This window comes from Octopus bimaculoides, chromosome 1, assembly GCF_046866305.1.
Source record: "Octopus bimaculoides isolate indiv1 chromosome 1, ASM4686630v1, whole genome shotgun sequence".
In the NCBI taxonomy this organism is placed as follows: domain Eukaryota; kingdom Metazoa; phylum Mollusca; class Cephalopoda; order Octopoda; family Octopodidae; genus Octopus; species Octopus bimaculoides.
In genome coordinates this window covers 41,366,094-41,385,011 of record NC_142928.1, presented here as the reverse complement: position 1 = coordinate 41,385,011, position 18,918 = coordinate 41,366,094, and the positions used below count along the sequence as shown (strand labels likewise).

The following is an 18,918-nucleotide window of genomic DNA, read 5'->3' as shown; positions in this document are numbered from 1 at the left end:
CCGGTTGCTCAACCTGCCACAAACAGCAGTCAAATCTCCCTTGAATCACGCTGAAACTTTTTTTAGGGGGGCCATATTGAATAATGTAGAACTACATGCACATTTCTGTCTTGGAAAAAAGGTGGCGAGTGGTTACGATCAGGGCTGAGTTGGTATTAAGACAACCGTAAGGACGGACCTTCGAAATGTTCGTTCTTTATACTTAAAGATATACGTAAACTCCTTAAATTTTGTTAATCATGTATTCAAATTCCGTGTTTAAAATGAGTGTCAATCACGATATAAAAAAATCATTAAATTTCTTTAAGAACCTAATATCATTCAAGACCCAACTATGAACTGGATATAGTAAGGTGATGCAGAAATAATGCATTTGATGTTGTTATGGATACTGGACACATCAGTGACAGGACATGTAGGAGTCAACTGCGCTAATTATTGCTTAACAATGGTAATTTCTAACTTGGTTGAAAATGATGCAGTTGGATGAGTTTTTTAATATTTAAACAAACAGTATTAAAGAATGAAGGTATTATGTTAATTCGTTCAATTCGATGTATTTCCCTCTCTACGTGTCGATTTTTTAAATCCTCCACAACTTCAAAAGAAACACAAACTTACAAATCTGAGGAAGTTATTTCACGATGGACCGTGAAAATTGTTCCTAGTCACTCTAACAATCTCATTATCAAATAGCTAACAAGCTACACTACCAGCGGTTACAAAATAAAAGAAAAATCTCCCTAAATCGCCACCTAAATGAAGATCAAACGGGGTTTATTTCACGGATATTTTTGTGAGAAAAATCTGACAAGCAGATGCAGACATCTTCTATGACGTTGACAGTGCTATTATAAAAAAAAATGAAGTGTAGATCTTGTCAACAGATTTACCTCGGGACAATATACGTCTAAGTTTATAAACCTAACTAGGAATTCTACAGACATGAACTATTAGACCACTTTCAAAAATGCTTGAAATGGCGATCAATAAGCTTTTAGATTAGCATTTTTGTTTTTAAAATGACAAATGAATTAAAAGCAGCAAGAAAGGATAGGATCCTGGGGGTTAAAACAGCAAGTAAATACAGAATGTTTGAATCCCCAAATGGATTAAGAATAACATTAAAGATATGTCATAATAGAGTAACCTTTAAAATAAATTCATAGAATAGGGAAATCTGGAGGAAAATGTAAAGTAAATGAATTAAAACAGTAAATTCTCATTGACTGGTATAACTTCCAATAGTGAACTATAATTACATTTGGATCAAAGCCGTGCTTCAAGACGAAGCCAAAACACCTACATCCTTTAATATTATTTATAATCGACACAAAAGGTTTACTACAAACTATAAATGAACTGGAGTTCAATCAATCTATATATACATACATAGATATACACAACACATGTGACTCGGTGGTTTATTAAACACTAAGAGGCAATCATTTAAAAAAAATCCGTGTATTTTCTGTCCCTCCACAAAAATTATTCATTCATTTGTAATATTTTCGTTTGTCGATTTCGAAAAAAAATTGCCAAAGAGTATCTATAAACAAGACTTCATTTTCGTTGATTATCTAAGCAGAAACAAATATGAATTATAGATTGTCTAGTTTCTAAATGTCTTGTGTGTGAGTGCGTTAAAGAAAATATAAACAAACTAAAATTCAACAACGAATTAATGTTTTTAAAAGTTTCGATTAAATGGTTTTGATTGAAGATGTTTTGCTTGATGAAAGTGTACAAAAAAGCCTAGAATATAATTCATGAGCATTCATTCAATACCACGATCGAGAGAAAAAAAAAACGTTTTTCTTTTTTTTTTTTTTAAGTTTCCAGTCTCTTATAATTTGGAGTGTTATATCGAGATGCAACACGAAAATTGATAGAAATAAACAAAAGCATCTAGCTCGGAATTTTCATTAGCGAAAAATAATAAACAGAGAGTGTTTGCTTTAAATTATCCTTATAGCAGATTAGAAATATAAATGAGGAGGTATAAAAATGTTTTCTTCAAATATTAGGCTACAGAGCTTTTTGGAGGAAGATTCCGACTCAAAATCTTGGACTAAATGAACAAAAATATAAATACCACCGACAGAGCTATGAAAATATAAAATGCTTTTCAGTTGACTTTCAACTATTGTTATTTCTTTCTTTTTTAATCTATAATTTTGTTCTATCTTTACTAATTTAATTGTTTCGAATGAAACATTAAGAAACTTAATACGTATATCCATAAAATAAATTTTGACAAATGTACACCACCAACTGCATGTAATACATTCAAATTGTATGAAAGTAAGCTTAGTATCCCTTACCTTTAAGTCATTTTGCAAGCATTCTAATATTTCAATATTATTGTCATATGTGTTTTTGCTACAATATAGACTGACTTCAGTTTTACATTCACGAGATTCAAAAATCTTTAAAGGTGGACGTTTCCTGGCACTACGTACTTCATGCTGATTCAGAATTAGCTTGTTTCTTTCCTTATGTGCTCTTAGATTTTCTACTGTAGAAATTATTTTATATTTCTTTACCGAATCATCAAAATGACTTCGTTTTATTACTCTATGATTATCTACGTCATATTCCTTGCGTCCAAATGCATAATTAGAATGTATTGTGACCATGAATAATAATAATAAAATAACGTGTGAGTGAACACGTACGGAGACCGCCATGTTGTTTCCGTACTACATGCTGTTGAAGATATTAATCCACATGTAATCAAGTCTGAACTACATCACTCTATGTGACAAAATTTCTGAGTTACAAGAATATAGTTCTGTAAATTTGCATGGATATCTTCAAAAATATTTTTGAATACAAACCAGTTATCAATATATTTGTAAAGTATCTTATTATTACTTTAGAAAAAAATATTTTAATATATTTACAATGCGAACTAAACTAAAGGTCTATCAGGAATTCTTTTTTTAGCTCTCATTGAGCTTATCAAAGAAAGTTTAATTTATGTTGTTCTATAACTCAAGCAGCTTCAGGCAACGAATTTACCGACTGATCAGTTGGAAGCGATTCAGTAGTCTGGAAAGGTCAAGTTTCAATTTCATCTCAGTCCGGAATCAACATGCTGATTCTGTCATACTATGTTTTGTATGAGATTTGATTAATATTACTAATAACACGTAATCTATTCGTACTGTTTTCAATTTGTATATATGCCTGGGTACAGGTGTGGTCAACTGTGGATAGCTACAAATAGATGAAATACATTTGGAGAGGCCGTCAGTTTAGCACAGCATGGGTTCCAAGAGGCAAATTATATTATAGTTATTTAAGTATGCATGCATGTTTAGGAAAATGCAATCGCTATCTACATCCTTAAGTCAATGTTATACCAGTAGATCACAATTGCCTTTTCCACTTTGTCTCAGTTACTGGTTCTGCTCTTCTGGACTCACCGCTGATGCAATCCATCCATCTCCCCCATTTTTGTTATTTTTACCAAGAAACACTCCCCAAACTTTGCATTAAATGCCTTACTCAATCCTGACTTGTCAGATTTGCTGCTCCCTACAGGAATTAACTTAGTTCTAGCTAAGCATCAACAGCTTTTACTTCATCTGTGTAGAAGGGTTATCTCGTCCATCACCAACTACAAACAAATGTATATTCTGTTATGGGTTAGATAACAGTTCATAAACATGTTTTACATAGTGGTTAAATAAACTAAATACAAATGATTTTGATTTACAAAATCCATCAACATAATGAAACGTATCTCATATTATGAGACAAGTGGGGAATCTTTAAGTTGTTCAACTTGTTAGAAATAGCTGCCAACTCTCCTTCAAGCTACACCCTGCTGTCTTGATCAAGGTGAGAACTCTTATCAATCTTATATTGCCCTAAAATGGCAGAGTAATCATAACATGCTTTTGATCATAAGTGTACTCAAGCAGGGCTAACATGAAGGTAAGCACAAACAATAATATCTGAAACATTTGGTAATCAATGTCATCAAAAATTCTGGTTATTGGGCTAAGAATAGGTATGTCACTGTATAGTCCCAAGTTAGCTCTAACTGAGCAATCCTACAATTTAAAGTATTCAGACAGTGACCATCCCCCCCTTTTTTTTTAACAAGTGGGAGTATTTTTAGGGAGATTTTGTTAATATTCAAGTTGAGGCAGCATGTGTGTACGTGTGAGGGGATTCTCATTAGATCAAAGAACTGAGAAAGGCACTAAGCAAAGGCTGGCTTTCTTGAAAGTTGGGTAGGAAATAAAGAGAAAAAAATTTGTAAGAGTATAATCAAATATTTTTAAAATACAATTTTGATCAAAACAGGAAGGACTTTTTTTGCATAATCTGTGAGACAAGTGAAACTAATGTTCAGTTTGAATATCTGAAGGTTGTTAACTGAGGTGGAGAAGAATTACAGTTCTAGGGAGGAAGGATTAGGCAAGTCATTCAATGGTAGCAGTTGGAATCTGTGGATGAGCTGATTAAACAAACATAGAGGTAACAACAGGAAGGGAGACTGGTGGGTCAAATAAATCTGGGTGGAGGGTATATGCAGTTACCTAGTTTAAAAGAACATAGGCTGTTGTAGAAGTAGTGGCATGACAAAGACTCTTAGCACCTGGGAACAAGAACACTTTTGGCTCCCCCACCTTAACAGGCATGATAAACCAGAGGAAATTTTGTATGTCTTCACACTTGCATCTATCTCTATTTGTTACATCCCTGTAACTTAGCGGTTTGATAAAAGAGACCGATAGAATAAGTACTAAGCTTACAAAGAACAAGTCCTGGGAGCAATTTCTGGAGTAAGCGGAACAAGAACACAAACGAAAACGAAAAGTGTTGCTGAAGAGGTCACAGATGTGTGATGAAAGATTTCCGGACAATGGACATGAAGTAAAATAAGAACAGTAATAAACAAGTGAAGAATAGAAATATAGAGTGCGAATGTTTATTTGGCAAAAAAAAGAAGAAAAAGAACGACCATCTCGAAATACAACAATATCTGCTTCAGCAAATGATTTCACATTAGGAACCTTACAAAACGAACTGATAAATGTATATATATATATCACTTAAGGACATACCCATTCCACCAAAGAATACATTCCTTACATTTTTAACATCGACGATTACTATGGATCGCATAAATTGTAATTCTTCGAAACATATGTCGGAATAAAGTATGCAGTTATAACATGCGTTTACTCCATTCCTTAAATTTTTATATATACTCAAATACCCAAAATATCAAGGAGTTTCTGCCTCACTAACAGGAATTACACCACAGTTATTTTGTGATCTTTGCTACCTTGGTTTCTATTAACCCATTTATTTTATCCGAATTATTATTTATTAGGATAAAATAAATACATATAATTAAATATATTTTAAACAGGTCCATAGTAAAATCTGCTATCTTAATAGTTACCAAAAATGGAGTTATTCAACATCAACGCATCACTTAAGGACATACCCATTCCACCGAAGAATACATTCCTTACATTTTTAACATCGACGATTCCTATGGATCGCATAAACTGTAATTCTTCGAAACATATGTCAGAATAAAGTATGCAGTTATAACATGCGTTTACTCCATTCCTTAAATTTTTATATATATCAATATATATATATATATTATATATAATAATCATCATCATCATCATTTAACATCTGCTTTCCATGCTAACATGGGTTGGACGATTTGACTGAGGATTGGTGAACCGGATGGCTGCACCAGGCTCCAATCTGATCTGGCAGAGTTTCTACAGCTGGATGCCCTTCCTAATGCCAACCACATCGAGAGTGTAGTGGGTGCTTTTACGTGCCACCAGCACGAGGGCCAGTCACGCAGTACTGGCAACGGCCACACTCAAAATGGTGTTTTTTATGTGCCACCTGCAGAGGAGCCAATCCAGCGGCACTGGCAACGACCTCGCTCAAATGATTTTCTAACGTGCCACCAGCACAAGTGCCAGTAAGACAACGCTGGTAACGATCACGTTCAAATGGTGCTATTTATGTGCCACTAGCACGGAAGCCAGACAGCTGCTCTGGCAATGATCCCACTCGGATGGTGCTGTTAGTGCTCCATTGGCACAGGTACTGGTCATTGAATATGGTTCAATTACGATTTCGATTTCACTTGCCCCAACAGGTCTTTGCAAGCAGAGTTTAGTGTCCAATGAAGGAAAGGTTGGCATGGACGCCAGTCGTCGAATTTGGTTCGATTTCGATTTCAAAATTCTCTTGCCTCAACAGGTCTTCGCAAGCAGAGTTTAGTGTCCAGTGAAGTAAAGATACGAATGAGTGAGCTGGCTACACTTCTGGCAGAGGCCACAGATTATGCTCTCACTTGGCTTGCTGGGTCTTCTCACATACTGCATATTTCAAAAGGTCCCGGTCACTAGTCATTGCTTCAGTGAGACCTAATGTTCGAAGGTCGTGCTTCACCACCTCATCCCAGGTCTTCCTGGAACTACCTCTTCCACAGGTTCCCTCAACCGCTAGGGTGTGGCACTTTTTCACACAGCTATCCTCATCCATTCTTGCCACATAACCATACCAGCCAATCGTCTCTCTTGCACACCACAACTGATGCTTCTTAGGTCTAACTTGTCTCTCAAGGTACTTATACTCTGTCGAGTATGCACACTGACATTACACATTCATCGGAGCATACTGGCTTCATTTCTTGTGAGCTTACGCATGTCCTCACCAGTCATATATATATATATATATATATATATATATATATATATATATATATATATATATATTTATATATATACATATATATATATAATATATATGTGTGTGTGTGTATATATATATATATATATATATATATATATATATATATATATATGTGTGTGTGTGTGTGTGTGTGTGTGTATATATATAGATTTAGGGATATCTTTACTGAGAAATTTGATGATAGGGAGGAGGAGCTACAGTCCTGTGACATAAGAGGCAGCTGGGAATTCCTGCAAGACAGCTTGCTGAGCATCACAGACCAAATCTGTGGCTGGTGCAAAGTCCCTACCAGACCTAGGATAACATGGTAGTGGAACAATACTATAGACAGGGCCATTAGAGTAAAGAAACAGGCCTGGAAGAGTGGGGGTAACAGGAGAATGTATCAAATAGCCAAAAGGGAAGCTAGGAGACAGGTATATATAGCCAAGGGAGTAGCAGAAAAGAAGAAGTTTGCCAATGTTCAGTGATATAAGGACCAAAGAACTGAAATATTTTGAATTGCAAAACAGTGTGTGAGAGAAAACCGTGATGTCATAGGAGAGAAATGTATCTGCATGGATGACAGTACCCTTCCTAACACCAACCACTCAGCAGAGTAGACTTAGTGCTTTTTACATGGCACAAGCACAGGTGAAGTCAGTTTTAGCAAGGTTTTTACAGCTGGATGCCCTTCGAAATGCCAATCACTTTACAGTGTGGACTGGGTGCCTTTAAGTGGCACTTGCACTGACAGGGTCACCAAGTATTTGCAAGACAAAAAATTCTCTTTTGAGAGGAGGGGGCATTGGAGGAGGTGATCTTGTGTCAGATTATAGTAAGACAAAGAGATGGAAACAAGTGTCTTGCAGTAGAGGAGGTACAAGGTTACCCAGCCGGAAAGAGAGAGACCAGAAATGAAGACAGAAAGAGGTGCACTGCCACAAAAGAACTACATGGTTACCCAACCTGATTCCCTCAGGTTGGGTAACCATGAGAAGGAGAGTGGGAAACAGCAAGATAGAGATGGTAGCAAAGTGCTGGGCATACTCATAAGTGACAGGGAGCAGAATATAAATGGGATGGTTGAGTAAAAGAAGAGAGAGATAGATGGTGGCAAGTGCCAGGGCATACCCTTGAGGGATGAACGTCATAATAAAAGTGGCTGGGTATTATGAGGGAAGCATGATTAAAGAGTGCAGAGGGGAGTGAGTGGCAAAAACCTGAGTATATATAGAGTTGGGGGCTACTGGATAGCAATGATACAGAGGGACAGGGCCGTGAGGACAGTATTGGGGAGTGAGAGCTATGCATAGTGTATGAAGGAGGAAATGTGAGGAAGAGAAGAGATGTAGATTGGTTTGTTAGGGGTATGGTATGTGAAAAATTTTCTTGTTGCGTGTGGTTGGAACACACAGGTTGGGGGCTAGTGGAGAACAATGATACAGTGGCACAGGGCCAAGCGGACAGGACTGGAGAGTGGGAGGTAAGTAAAAGAGATTAAAATACATATTTCCTGGTACATATTTTGTACACTACGGAAATCACTCTCTGGACCTTGTCCTCCAAGAAGTTGGCTCTATGGTTGTCATGGACACCAATGTATTGAACTTTGTTCACCAAATCACCATTCTTCTGAAAGCACTATGGACCAGCCTTTGTGATGAAAATGTCATCCTGTTGCAATCCTGTGTCTGTTGCATCAAGCGAGAGAATGTTCAACACACTTTGCTGTTTGAAGACCTGACTCAGTACCACAATGACACAACATTGTCTAACACACTGTGCTGTAATGTATGTACATAAAACTTGTGCAAGGAAAACACTTTGGACATCCTCTTGGAAAACTTCATCACCAAAACAAGAGAGTATAGAAAAAAAATTTGGAGTGATTTGAAGCATTACTTTTCCTTGTACAATAATAAAAAAATTTATTATACCTGTGTTTGATTTGATATTAAGATTGACAAAATCTTGGCCTTGCTTGTAGAAAAATTTTGGAACTGAGTTTGCACCCACTAAGCAAATTCCATTCCCAGGCCACTGTCCACACTGTTTGCACCAGTATGATCAACAGGAAAAAGAAATGCAGCAGCTGTCTTAAATAGAGACCATGTTGAGATGGTGTTCTGCCATCAAACTGTAAAGCATGGTTTCTGAGACAATGGGTTCTGCAAAACTCAGCCCTCCCATGTGTATCAGCTGTTACTAGTTCTTTGGTGATTTTAGAGAAGTTAACCTGTGATGTACCAGCATTTTATAAGTTGTATGTAGGTAACTGTAATGCAACATTGTTAATTTTAAAAAAAAATGTATTTATGCTTACTGTATTCAGGATTTAAAAAACCCATTTACTGTTGTTATGTAATAATGATTATTCATGTAACCAATATCCATAAAGTGTTGCTAAGGCAATGAGCACACTCATGCATACATGCACATATGCATGTACACACATGCAAGCACACACACACAAACACACACACACACACACACACACATACACACACACACACACACGCACGCACACACTCACACACAAATATGTTAAGTAGTAAACAACAGGACAGATTTTTTCCCATGCGCCTCTCTTTCACTGTTTCTCTTTCCACTACCTAACCCCACCCCCAATACCACCACCACATCTTGTATTTTATACTCTTCCATTAATCAGTCAGTTGTTACAAACACATACACATACAGAGACACATGTGCAGATTGAGGAAAGTAAGGTAGTTGCACAATATAGATTTCCAAGAAGAAGGAACACAAACTTACCACAGATTTATGTAGGGTTTTCACAGTAATTTCTGCTTGAGTAATTAATAAGTACATAGATTTGATCATCATCGTTTTAATGTCCCCTTTTCCTTGCTTGTATGAGTTGGACAGAGTTTATTGAGGCTGATTTTCTATGGCCAAATGTCTCCAACCCTTAATTGTTTCCAAGCTAGGTGATATTTTCCCATGACCTGACATGTTTTAGCAGAATATTAAAAATGAATAGCACTGCATGTTACTCACTTACTACTATTATTTGATGTTAAGACAAGGAGACACAAAGGCACACACACACACACACATGATGAGCTTCTTTCAGCTTCCATCAATCAAACCCACTCACAAAACTTTGGTCAGCTATAGTAGAAGACACTTGCCCATGATGCTAAGTGCAGGACTGAACTCAAAACTGAGGTTGGGAAGCAAATTTCTCGAACACACACCTACACCTACACATATAAGAACATTAATTCTGGGTATATATTCTGCTGAACCAGTGGTATCTGGCAGCTTAAGCTAATATTACATAATTTTTAATTGCTTTCTGTTTAGGCAACAATAAATGTGAATTGGTTGTTAAAAATAATGTATAATATTGGTGTTATATGGTTTAGTGACTTTTCTAATGTATGCATAGTGAAGATGAATGTTTTAGGAAATAATAATTTTTTAAAATCAATAAATTACATTTTATTTACATCCCCAATGCATAAATGGTAAAATACCAACAATAATTCAAGTGCTAATAAGCAAAACCTGAGTGATATGAATGGAAGAGGCATTACATAACTTGAGCCTATAGAAAATTTATCTGCAAAACCAACATCAAAACAACAAGATGAGCAAAGAAAAGAAAATATTACAGAACTTTTATTTGGACTGGTGATAAAACTGAACTGTTGGTTGAATGTGAAAAGGTTTCAGCCTTAAATCTATCTTAAGTGGCATTTAGAAACAACACATTTGAAGGTTTATAAAAAAATAAGTGAAGAATATTTTAAAAGAGATTGTTTGGAATTAAATCAAAAAAAATATACGTTTTTGTCATCATCATCATCATCATCATTAAATGTCAGTCTTCCATGTTGGCTTGAGATTGATGATTCCAGGAAGCAATATGCTGAAAGACTGTGGCTTTGGCATGCTTTCAATTGCTGGATGACCTTACTAACACTAACTTTTTTACAGAGTATACTTGGTGCTTTTTTTATGTGGCACTGGTCACAAGTAACTCACATGGGCCCCTCAACTGAGTAGTGTGTAGTAGAGAGAGAGAGAGGCAGCTTAAGACCAGGTTTGAGAGACTAAAGTATGACAGGGACAGGAATAGCTATCTTGCTATATATGGCTACCCTACATATATAAAGTTTGGAATAACTGAAATAGAGATATAGTAGTAACAAGATATCAGGGTGTACCCTTAAGGCACAAGAAAGTAAGTAGAAAAGAGTATAGGGACAGGATCAGGAAGGGTGGGTTGGTAAGTTCGCAAGAGTTTGAGAAGAGAATGACAGATGATTAGAGATGGGAATAGAAGTCAATGTAGTGAATGATGAACAAAGGTGATGGTGTAGTCAATGTTTTGCTTATTTTATATTGCATTGTTTATCAACTAGGAAAAGCAGGTGAAACACTTAAATTTCAGGAAACTTAATAAAGCCTTGTATAAAAGATTATCAAATGTAAAATTTTTGCAAAACTGAAGTAATAAGAAAGGTTAAAATAAACTAAACATTCTCTCTTCAAATAGATAATTTAAAAGGCAATGGTTTAGTAAATTTGCTTGAGTTTGTAGGCTATATTTATAAAAGTAACATTGAAGAAGACCTGTTAATCTGCTAGCCTTTGGAGGGAAAGCATTAATTTAATGAATTCATTTATTGAAAACATTGAAAACTTATAGAAAACTTTATTCAAATATTTGCAATGATGGAACTGAAATGATGGTTATGTTGCAAAAATAAAAGATTTAAATCAGAATTGTAAATGTATCTACAGCTGTTTCATGATCAAGCACAGGCAATAAAATGTATGCTTCAAGATCTAAGATTAGCAGTAAATGATGCTGTAAAGCTGGTCAATTATATTACATTAAGACTACTAAATGCAATAATCTTCAATTTATTGTGAAAATATGGCAGGTTTGCATGTGACTTTATTATTACCCTTATATGTATCTGACCTTGTCCCTGGCATTGTACATTTCTCATACACCACCCACACTCCACATAACCTGTGCTGCTTCCTATTACCTCCATCTTCTCACACTTACCACCTCCACCTGTGTTCACCATTCACTGCATTTACTTTCTCCTTTCACACTCTTGTGATCTTGCCTACCATTCACCCAGTCCAATCCTCTGGACCACTTCTCTTAGATTCATCTTCTTGTAACTTGACACTTCTTCCCCATCTTCTCTCTCTTTCTAGTTGGGGTTGTCATCTATTTCCTCTACTGTTTCTGTCTCCCCATCATACTTTAACTTTTCATTTCCCTCAATCTTATACGTCCCTCAGTTGAGGGTTCTTGTCTTGTGGGTTATTTGGTAACTTCACTAATACTGGTGCCTTGTAAAACAAACCCAGTACACACTGTGAAAAGGTTGGTGCTAATGAGGACATCCATCAGTAGAAACCATGTCAAACAGACAGTGGAACTTGGTGCAATCTTCTGCCTCATCAGCTCTTCTCAAACTGTCCAACCCATATCAGCATGGAAAATGGATGTAAAATGATGAAATAGGTTTTGTTTCTGCCTGAACATCTTTTTGAACTTTTGAGCCAAACTAAAAGTTATGTATGGGATGAAAAGCTGGCACAATTTTCTGATATATTCACTTCGGTTGAATGAAGTTAATCTTACAGTGTTATGGTTCTAATTGATATTTCAAAGTCCAAAGTAAAATTAAATCACTTAAATGTAAATTAAGACACTGAAGTGACACTGTCAAGTGTTTGAAACTGTGAAGCAAATTTTGTTTCATAGTATAAAACTGTCAAGTCAAAATACAGGGCTCAGTTTGGTAACATTTGTCTGATTGTGCGTAAATCAATAACACTATTTTCTTGCTGAAATTGAAAACCCATTTGTATATTTGTTAAAATTAAGCAATCTATTACAAGAATAAAGTGAACAGCAAATAGACATGCAACAGATTTTTCCCTTAAATAAAATTTCAGCAATTGGAATTGACAAAATTTTGGATTGCATTATTAATGGAGTACCCTTACTATAAGCACAAAAACTTTAAAAGTATTAATGTGGTTTCTAATTACATGTTTATGTGCAGGAACTTTTTCACCATGTCCAATAACATGCAAAAAAAAAAAAAAGAAATTGAAATAAACTGAATAATAGTGGTTGATTTACAATTTCAAGTAACATCCATCACCAATTATTATTTCTCTCAAACCAGGAACAAGCTTAACAGAATCATTAATTCTTAATGTTTTAGTTCTGCAATTGAATTTTTCAAACCACTAAGATAAGAACAACAAATAAATTATGCTAACATAATGCTATTTCAAATATCTTTTAGGCTCCTAAAATTTTAACCCAATCTAGTGGGGTTTCATGAGTACCAAAAATATGAAAATCCTGGTGTAAAGGAGATTCTAGCAAAGAAAAGCCCCTAAAACCAGCATTTTGAAAATTGTAAGCTGCCTGTGAAAAGGCAGCATGAAATTTTTGATATAATCATAAACAGAAAGCTGGTGTAGGCAGAACATATGTCTTCAAAATGTAACAAAGCTGTACAAAGCCTAAGCACTACGCAAAAATAGCATATAAGCTGATCATGAAAGGAAAAGCCACTGTTTACAGAACATATATCCAAAGCATTATGATTTATGCTTGTCTTTCCAAAATAAATACTTCACATGATATAATAATCTGATCCACTACAGTCCAAAAGTAAGCTTCAATGATTATTACAGCTTCTGATGTTCTGCAATAAAGTTTGCTATCAGCAGTTTAAATCCCAGGAAATAGATTTCTGAAGCAACAATACTCTGTAAAAGGCACTCAAGCAATAACTTTCTTTTCCACTCTAGGCACAAGGCCTGAAATTTTTGGGGAGGGGGGCCAGTTGATTAGACTAATCGCAGTATGCAACTGGTACTTAATTTATTGATCCCAAAAGGATGAAAAGCAAAGTTGACCTCGGCAGTATTCGAACTCAGAACATAAAGGCAGACGAAATACTGCTAAGCATTTTACCTGGTGTGCTAATGACTCTGCCAGCTTGCTGCCTACTCAAGCAATAACTTTGAGCAATGTTGTTATTATAGTCTGAAAGATATCATTTATATCTGCATGTAGCTTCATCGCAACTGATGCCAAGACTCACACTTTGGAGAAGAGCATTCTATACTTATTTTGTTGAATCTTAAGAAAGTCATTATGCCAAAGATAAACACATGCAGTCGTCTATTTCACTTCTTTTACCATTATTAGTTAATACATTTACATTTAACCAATTACCTGAGTGACTGTTTGATTAATCATTAATTCAATCAGTTAGGTTTGTCAAAATCCTTTCATTGCCATATGCAACCTCATCAATGACATGCCCTCTCTTCTCCAAATCTGTGGTCTGCTTCAGACCTCTATATCTAACTATCAAAATATGGAACAAACTTCCAGAAACTGCAATCAGAGATGTCACACTTGAAAAACTTTTAAAGGCTAAATACACCAACACCACTTGTTACTCTTACCATAGAAAATACAATGAACCTATGATCAATCTTTTGGAACCCTATTTAGCACAAATCTCCAACAAAGCTATTATTCACAAATTCATATAATATAAGTAAAAAAAAATTAGCATCAGAGAATTATTAATATAAGAGTAAAATTACTTATTTAAACAGGTTTTTATTGCACAGAATTCTAGTAAGACTCTCTTTTAACTGTGTTATCAATATTTGTATTCAATAAAAGGAATTAAAGCCACTTAAGGTTATCATAATGCTAACACAAACATTTTTTCTACTCTAGGCTCAAGGCCCGAAATTTTTGTGAGAGAGGGGGGGGCGAGTTATTTAGACTGACCCCCAGAACACAACTGTTACTTAATTTATCGACCCCAAAAGTATGAAAGACAAAGTCAACCTCGGCGGAATTTGAACTCAAAATGTAAAGACAGACAAAATGCTGCTAAGCATTTTGCCTGGCATGCTAACGTTTCTGCCAGCTCGCTGCCTTGCTAGCACATTCATCTGATAAACAATAGGTATATGGTTCATTTCCCATAAGTACGTCTACTATCCTGTTTCAATACTAAGTTGGTATTTGTAAATGGCTTTTGTTTATCTAAAACGTTTAATCATTAATTTCTAATTTCTCTATATTCTTATCAATGTTAAATCAAAATGGAACATTTTGCTATGTTAGATGTTAGTGGGAGGTGCCTAACTGCACCAACCTAAATTGCTAATCAATTTTAATGAAACTGTCAAGTATGTTATAAAAGTAAAAGTTCAGTAAAAAATATGCAGCCACTTATAGTTAGTTTGAAGGGAAGAAATAGCAAACCTGTTGTAACCAGGTCAAGGCTCTTTTTCATCTCATGCATATTCTTGGAATATAGTTTCAAGTCATCCACAAAGAAACTGTGTAATTTTAGTATTTCTGTTTCCTTGTGAACCAGTGTGATACCCTTCAGACTTTCTTAACATGTATGTATATGTGTGTATATATGTGTGTGTGTGTGTATCATCATCATCATCATCATCATCATCTTTGTCTTCATCATCATTTAATGTCCGTTTTCCATACTGGCATGGGTTAGATGGTATAATCTATATTCACTTAATAGCAGGAAAGAAAATGGAGAGTTGAAAGTTAATGATTATTTATTAATAAAATGATACTTCATACTTCCTGCAGCTGTTTCAATTATGCTTATTAAATAAATTACAAATTTATGGTTTAAATTTGTATTTATACCATCACAATATCATCAGAGAAAAAAATATACAATAAAAGATTACATGTTGACCTAACAGCACCATCTGAGTGGGATCACTGCCAGAGCAGCAGTCTCGCTTCCGTGCCTGTGGCACGTAAAAAGTACCATTTGAGCAAGATCGTTTCCAGCTTCACCTTACTGGCAATTGTGCCGATGGCATGTGAACAAAACATTGGACTGACTCCTGTGCAGGTGGCATGTAAAAAAACACCATTTGAGCGTGGCCGTTGCCAGTACCACCGGACTGGCCCTCGTGCCGGTGGCATGTAAAAAGCACCCACTACACTCTCAGAGTGGTTGGCATTAGGAAGGGCATCCAGCTGTAGAAACTCTTCCAGATCAGACTGGAGTCTGGTGTAACCATCTGGTTCACCAGTCCCCAGTCAAATCGTCCAACCCATGCTAGCATGGAAAGTGGACGTTAAATGATGATGATGATATATGTATATATATATATACATATATATATATATATATATATATATATATATATATATATATATATATATATATATATATATCGATGAATTTGTGTTGCAAGATTCCTGATGTGAAACCGTCTGTTGAAACAGATATTCTTGTATTCTGATTAATGGATTAAGCAGAGCAAGAGCACACATGAAGACAGAAAGTGTCACTGAGGAGGTCACAAATGTGTGATGAAAGATTTCCGGACAATGGACATGAGTTAGAATAAGAACAGTAATAAACGAGTGAAGAACGAATATATAGTGCATGTGTTTATTTGGAAAAAAAAAAAAAAAAACCAACCATCCTGAAATACAACAATAATATATATATGTTCATATTCACACACATACACACATACATATATATACATACACACAAACACACACATACATTACATATGTATATATATGTTCACCCTCACACACGCACACAGAATGAGAGCAAGAGAAATTCAATGAAGCTTTTAAGCAGAGGGCAAGGGCTGATAATATTCTAGTTAAGAAGACTGTACTATGAAAACTGATGTTTTTCTACTTAATTTGTTTAGTGTTTAGTGTTGTTGTAATAAAATATATTTCAGTAGCTTCTTGTTTTAGACACATGGTCAGCCAGCTATAAAGTGTGTCCAGTGTAACATTTGAAGTTAGGATATTTAAATGTTAGAATGTTTGTATCTGAATATGTAAATTATATTAGTCACTGGAAGAGCGTTGAGCAGGTTGCAGGCTGATGGTTTCTTGTAGATAAGGAAATTTTTCAATTTTTGTAGCATATTATTAATGGGAGTTTATGACTAGACATAATGCATGCTGGGTTTTTGTTTTGAGTTCTTTTAGTAAAGCGTTCTGTTTTTTCTGATATCAAAATATGAAAATTCTTCATAAACTAATTTCAACTGGAGCCTAACCATGATATAAATAATATAAATATGTGCATGTTGTCATCACCACTATCACTACTACTACCACCACTACCACCAGTATCATGACCACCACTACCACCATCACTATAATCATCATCATCATCATCATCATCATCATCGTCATCATCACTATCATCATTGTCAACATTTTCATTGCAACCACCACCACCACCACAATCATCATTGTCGTCGTTGTCATCATCATCAATATCATCACTGTTGTCATTGTCATTGCAATCACCACGACCATCATCATCATTTGTAGTTCTTCCCTCATGCTTGCAAGGAACAAATGGGTCTTTTTTATGAGATACATCTTCCTGAAATCAGCCATCAGCATTTCTTTTCATGTCACTTTTATTCAAAAGTTCCTCTGGATTGCCTGGTACTTCCTTAGCTAGATGTCAGCCTCCATACACAGCTTTTTTTTCATGCTCTTACTAGTTTACTCTTCGGTTCATTTGTGTTCAGGCACACTAACACTACACATTCAGAGGAGCATACCCACTTCATTTCCTTCTAGCCTCTGTGTGTGTGTGTGTGTGTGTGTGTGTGTGTGTGTGTGCGCGCGTGCGTTTGTGTGTGTTTGTGCATGTGCATATAAGTGTAGTTACCAAGCATAATATCACTACTACTGTAGATAACCATACTTTATTTCTGTATCAAGTACTTTTTGTTCTTCTTCTTCTTCTTCATCATCATCATCATCATCTATCATCCATTTTCCATGCTGGCATGAATTTGAGTCTCATACACATGCACGTGCGCACGTGCGTGCACACACACACGCACACACACATGCACACACACTCACACCTACACTTACATACACACACTCACACACACACTCACACACACACTCACACCTACACTTACATACACACACTCACACACACAAACACATGCACATACACACATGCACACACACTCACTAACTCACATGCACATGCATACACACGCACACACATATATACATGAGATTTTTGTTATAGAAGGTGGAGGTGGTGGAGCCTTTGCAAGCTCCCACTAACTGTCACTGTCAACATAGCTGTTTATTCAGGAGAGCAGAAATTAAAATTGTTATAGAAAGGCAGAGTAAATATACACTGCATCAGTGATGCTTGAGTTTGTTAGTATGTATAATAACTTTGCCAATCACTCAGATGGCCTTATTTTCTTTAGGCAGTTTTAAATATTTATGTATAATGCAGCTGTTCCATCTCAAAGATGTAACTTTGTCTTGGGCCTCCAGCTGTTCAGAACTGAAGTTCTTTCTGTTTCTTAAAAGAAGGAACAGCTTAGCTGATGTAATTTTGTTTATATTAGAGACAAGTGGTAGTTGAGACAGATTGTGATCACTAACATTTATAAGGTTTGTGAAAGTTTTAGTCAAAGGTTGTATGTTGGTGGAGAGGATTAGTGTGTTGTGTATTCCTTATTATACATATAAAATCCATAATCTAAGATGACCTATATGCATGGCAGTGTGCTTCAGTTAATAGATGACATTGCAGCACCTGTTTCTTTTCCAAGTACGGTTGTTGGATCTTTGTGGTTTTTGTCACTGTTTACAGTCAGTTCCGATTGTCTCCAAATTTGCTATATGGATTAAGTTTTGTATACTAATTATGAGAATGAAATTCATTTTTCCTATAAATCCATAATTAAAAAGTTAATAAATCCATAATTAAAAAGCCTTTCAAATTTGAAAAATTTGGGTATTTTAGCTAATCAGAAGCAAGTATTTTACATATCACCAAAGCAAAGAAGCACCACGTGTTGCATAGCTGATTGCAAAGAACTATTTCCATAGTAACCAAAGATACTGTGCATGTACACAAGGAGGAGAAGGAGATACAAGAAAGATAATTTATTTTATAAAATCCTAATTTAATATTTTGACATGTCGGTGCTCCCCTCCCCCCGAAGATGGAAGAGATAGCAAACATGCTGTTTTCTGATTGGCTGAAAATTCTGAAAATGATCAAGCTTTGAACACCTGTAACATTTTTGCAAAATTTTTCTAGAATAAAT

General features: G+C 35.5%; 1 protein-coding gene across 1 annotated transcript in view; it reads right to left on the bottom strand.

Annotated features, from left to right (window-relative positions):
• Nucleotides 1-2,704, bottom strand: part of LOC106878935 (Golgi apparatus protein 1) — a 69,263-nt gene extending 66,559 nt beyond the window's left edge. The window contains exon 1 of the mRNA XM_014928303.3: nucleotides 2,325-2,704. Coding sequence (XP_014783789.1) covers nucleotides 2,325-2,690 — 366 coding nt within the window. The 5' untranslated portion in view covers nucleotides 2,691-2,704. The remainder of the gene's footprint in view (nucleotides 1-2,324) is intronic.
• Between the last annotated feature and the right edge of the window lie 16,214 nt (nucleotides 2,705-18,918).